This window comes from Lycium barbarum, chromosome 10, assembly GCF_019175385.1.
Source record: "Lycium barbarum isolate Lr01 chromosome 10, ASM1917538v2, whole genome shotgun sequence".
Classification (NCBI taxonomy): Eukaryota; Viridiplantae; Streptophyta; class Magnoliopsida; order Solanales; family Solanaceae; genus Lycium; species Lycium barbarum.
The window spans coordinates 17,144,407-17,147,970 of record NC_083346.1 but is presented as its reverse complement, the minus strand read 5'-3'; the positions used below and the strand labels follow the sequence as shown (position 1 = coordinate 17,147,970).

The 3,564-nt window shown below is 35.1% G+C and overlaps 1 protein-coding gene across 1 annotated transcript; it reads left to right on the top strand.

Annotated features, from left to right (window-relative positions):
* The first annotated feature begins 695 nt into the window (after nucleotides 1-695).
* LOC132612788 (uncharacterized) lies at nucleotides 696-2,045 on the top strand. Its single transcript, XM_060326878.1, has 2 exons — nucleotides 696-1,106; nucleotides 1,572-2,045. Exons 1-2 carry the CDS (start codon nucleotides 696-698, stop codon nucleotides 2,043-2,045), a joined length of 885 nt encoding a protein of 294 aa, XP_060182861.1.
* The last annotated feature ends 1,519 nt before the right edge of the window (nucleotides 2,046-3,564 follow it).

The window sequence follows — 3,564 nt, the reverse complement described above, 5'->3', positions numbered from 1 at the left end:
GGCGTTTCCACGGTTCAAGATTCAGAGGATCAGAACTTTTTGAAAAGAGACATAGTTGTTCAATAAATTTCATCACCTCTGACATGAGGAATGCAACTTTAAAAGTCATAGCGGAATACATTACAGACCTAGTACGCCATACACTACAAGAGATAACACCCAAATTTGTCATTGAAGAAATGAGAAGCAGATATGGCTTGCATATTGGTTACCACAAAGCATGGCGTTCCCTCCAACACGCTTATAATGTCATAAGAGGAAGCCCAGAAAATAACTATACACTTCTACCGCAATATCTTCACATGATGAAATTAAGAAATCCTAGAACAGTTGCTAACATCAAATGGACCGCAGACAATAAGTTTAAGTATGCTTTTTTCGCCTATGGAGCATCAATTGAGGGTTGGAAACACTGCAGACCGGTAATGATGGTGGATGCAACTTTCTTGAAATCAAAATACCGCGGTGTGCTCATGATAGCAGTAGCAAAAGATGGAAACAACAGCATATTTCCTCTCGCATTTGGTATTGCAGACTTTGAGAATAATGAATCCTACAGGTGGTTCTTCAGACACGTGAAAAAGGTGTTTGGCACGCGCAAAGACCTATCAATTCTTTTCGATCGCCACTCATCAATTGCAACTGCAATCAAAGAACTGTATCCAGATACCTAGCATGGAATATGCATCTACCACATGGAGAAGAACTTGCAGAAATATTTTCCATCCGAAGCGATCCTATCACTGTTCTACAATGCAGCAACTACCTACAAACAGGCAGAGTTTCGTACCTATATGTCACAGATACAACAAATCGACCCAAAAGCTGCAGAATACATAGAAGAAAAACCACCGGAAAGATGGGCACGTTTATTCCACACCAACAGGCATTACAACATGCTCACAATAAACAATGTCGAGACAATGAATTCTCTATTGAGGAAAGCAAGGGAGTTGCCAATAATGGCATGTATTGATTACATCCAGAACAAGTTGCAAAATTGGTTTTACCAGAGAAAATTGGACGCAACAGGACCGTCCCATGACCTGACATATTGGGCTGAAAAGATTCTGCTTGAAAAGATAAGTAGAAGCTTCACAATGAAAGTAAGTACATTTTGCCAACACACACTTCAATATTAGTTTCGTGAGCAATGCATAGTTTAATTTTAACCAAACACAAAAGTTATGCTGGATAAAGAAAGAACTATGACCCTATTTTTATACTTCGTTCTGCCGGAAAGGGCAGACTCTTATTTTAACTAGCATGGAATTATGTCGGTAAGGGCATAACTATGACACTGTTTTTATGCTCACAATGAAAGTAAGTAGATTTTACCAACACACACTTCAATCTTAGTTTTATGAGCAATGTATAGTTTAAAATTAACCAAACACAAAAGTTATGCTGGACAAAGGAATAACTATGACCCTATTTTATACTTAGTTCTGCCGGAAGGGGCAGACTCTTATTTTCAGTGTACATGAAGTATGCCGGAAAGGGCATAACTCTCATATAATCTAAAAATTTCCACAAAAAATATCACTCATTTATATTGTCAATTTCCACAGGTAGAAAACATAACTCCCGTCAAATTTGTTGTGAAAGATGAAAGATATCAATACAATGTAGACCTGAAGAATATGACTTGTGAGTGCTTGGAGTTCCAAACTGACGAGTTAGCGTGCACACATGCCATGACAATTATAGACAAAAGAAGTTTGCCAAAATCTACATACTGTGCGGACTGGTTCAAGAAACAAGCCTGCCAAGAGACATACAAAGGTGAAATACTATCAGTTGGAAATCAAGACTCATGGATTATTCCACAAAACATTATGGATATTAAAATAACGCCGCCTGATGTTAAAATAAGACCTGGAAGAAAACAAACAAAAAGATATCGCCCAAGAAGAGAATTGATAAAGTACACATACAGATGTGGTAGATGTAAATTCTTTGGACACACTAGGGAAAACTGTAACCACAGTCCAGCTCTCAATCCATATTCAAGAAGATACAGGAAGAGGAAATTGTCATCCTAACATCACACTCTTATACATGGTTTATATGAATTTATCTTATGATTCTTGACGCATAATGCACACTCTGCCTGAAAGAAATGGCAAAACTTTGGTATTACTAAGATTGAGACTTCAAGCATCTTATCACACATTTATTCTTCTGTCCATTCTTTCTTTTATTAAGTTGTTATCTTCTTGTTGCTGATAATAAAAGACTATATAATAGCAACAGATAAATGTCCCTACATGAAATCTACAATTCTCTACCATAAAACATTGAGGAAAAAGAAAGAAAAATCATCAACTTTAATTAGCCAGTTTTATAATTTATGCCTCCTGTGGCAGGTATAACAGTTTTTGCCGGAAAAACAAAATTGGTATCTCAAAGACTACATCCTGGTAAGTTTAATAGATGTATGCCTTGGGACATAACAATATTGTTTCTATCTGATGTTTTCAAGTTTTACATTTATGCCGGAATCGGCAGGTCTTCCGCTTACAAAATAAATAAGTATGCCGTTAGGGGCATACTTATGTGCTTTGTTATTTATACAATATTTTAAAATGCTTGAAAATTGGATAAAACATTCAGCACAATACAATTAACACTAAGTAAAATATTTCATTCATTAATACTAAAATTTCATTCATACAAATTTTGGATTGGAAAAAAAAAAAACAACAACAACATAGACTAAAAATAAAAATTCATTCATACTAAAATAACAATTATGGGGTCTCAACTAATCCCAATAAAATGCGTTCTGACTGGTGAAAAAAGTTAAAAGGTTTTGTCTTTGTTGCTGGTTGCGGCAAGTTCTTTGAACTTAATTTCTGCCGGAAAGGGTGGAACTTTTGTTCATAAAATGACAAACTATGCCGACCCTGACAAACTCCAATTACATAACCACCATAAAGTTGTGATGCAAAGGGCATAACTTTGGTTTTCAACAAAATAACAGCTTTCCGTCACAAATAATCCCCAATAAATGCATTTTGGCTGATCAATAACTTTAAAGGGTTTGTCTTTATTGCTAGTTTTGGCAAGTTTTCTGAACTTAAATTATGACGGAATAGGCAGAACTTCTATTTACATAATGAGAAACTATGCCGACCCCAGCAAAATTCTATTACATAACAACCATGAAGTTGTAATGGAAAGGGCATAACTTGGATTTTCAACAAAATAACAACTTTTATGAACAGAGATGTTGAGATTAAAAATGAACACCATCAAATTACAAAGGGGCTTAAAGTTGAAATTTATAACACAAACAAACTATACAATCTCATAACATTTACAAAAAACACAAGGACGCATGAAAAAAAAATTACATAGTGCAAAAATAACTAAAACAAACTATTTTTTCCCTTTCTTCATAGATCTAGCTCAACTAAAACAAATATTTTTTTGCTTTCTTCATAGATCTTTGCTCTCTTTTTCATCTCATACTCACACTCCATATCGTTATGCTCATGATAATCACTTTTAGCTGTATCTGGTGGCGTGTCATAACCCTTTTTCAACTTATCTTTCCCA

Coding starts and splice junctions, on each gene's coding strand:
- LOC132612788 (XM_060326878.1), top strand. CDS start 696: ATGGAGAAGAACTTGCAGAAATATTTTCCATCCGAAGCGATCCTATCA. Junction 1,107..1,571: donor GTAGAAGCTTCACAATGAAA/GTAAGTACATTT, acceptor CAATTTCCACAG/GTAGAAAACATAACTCCCGT.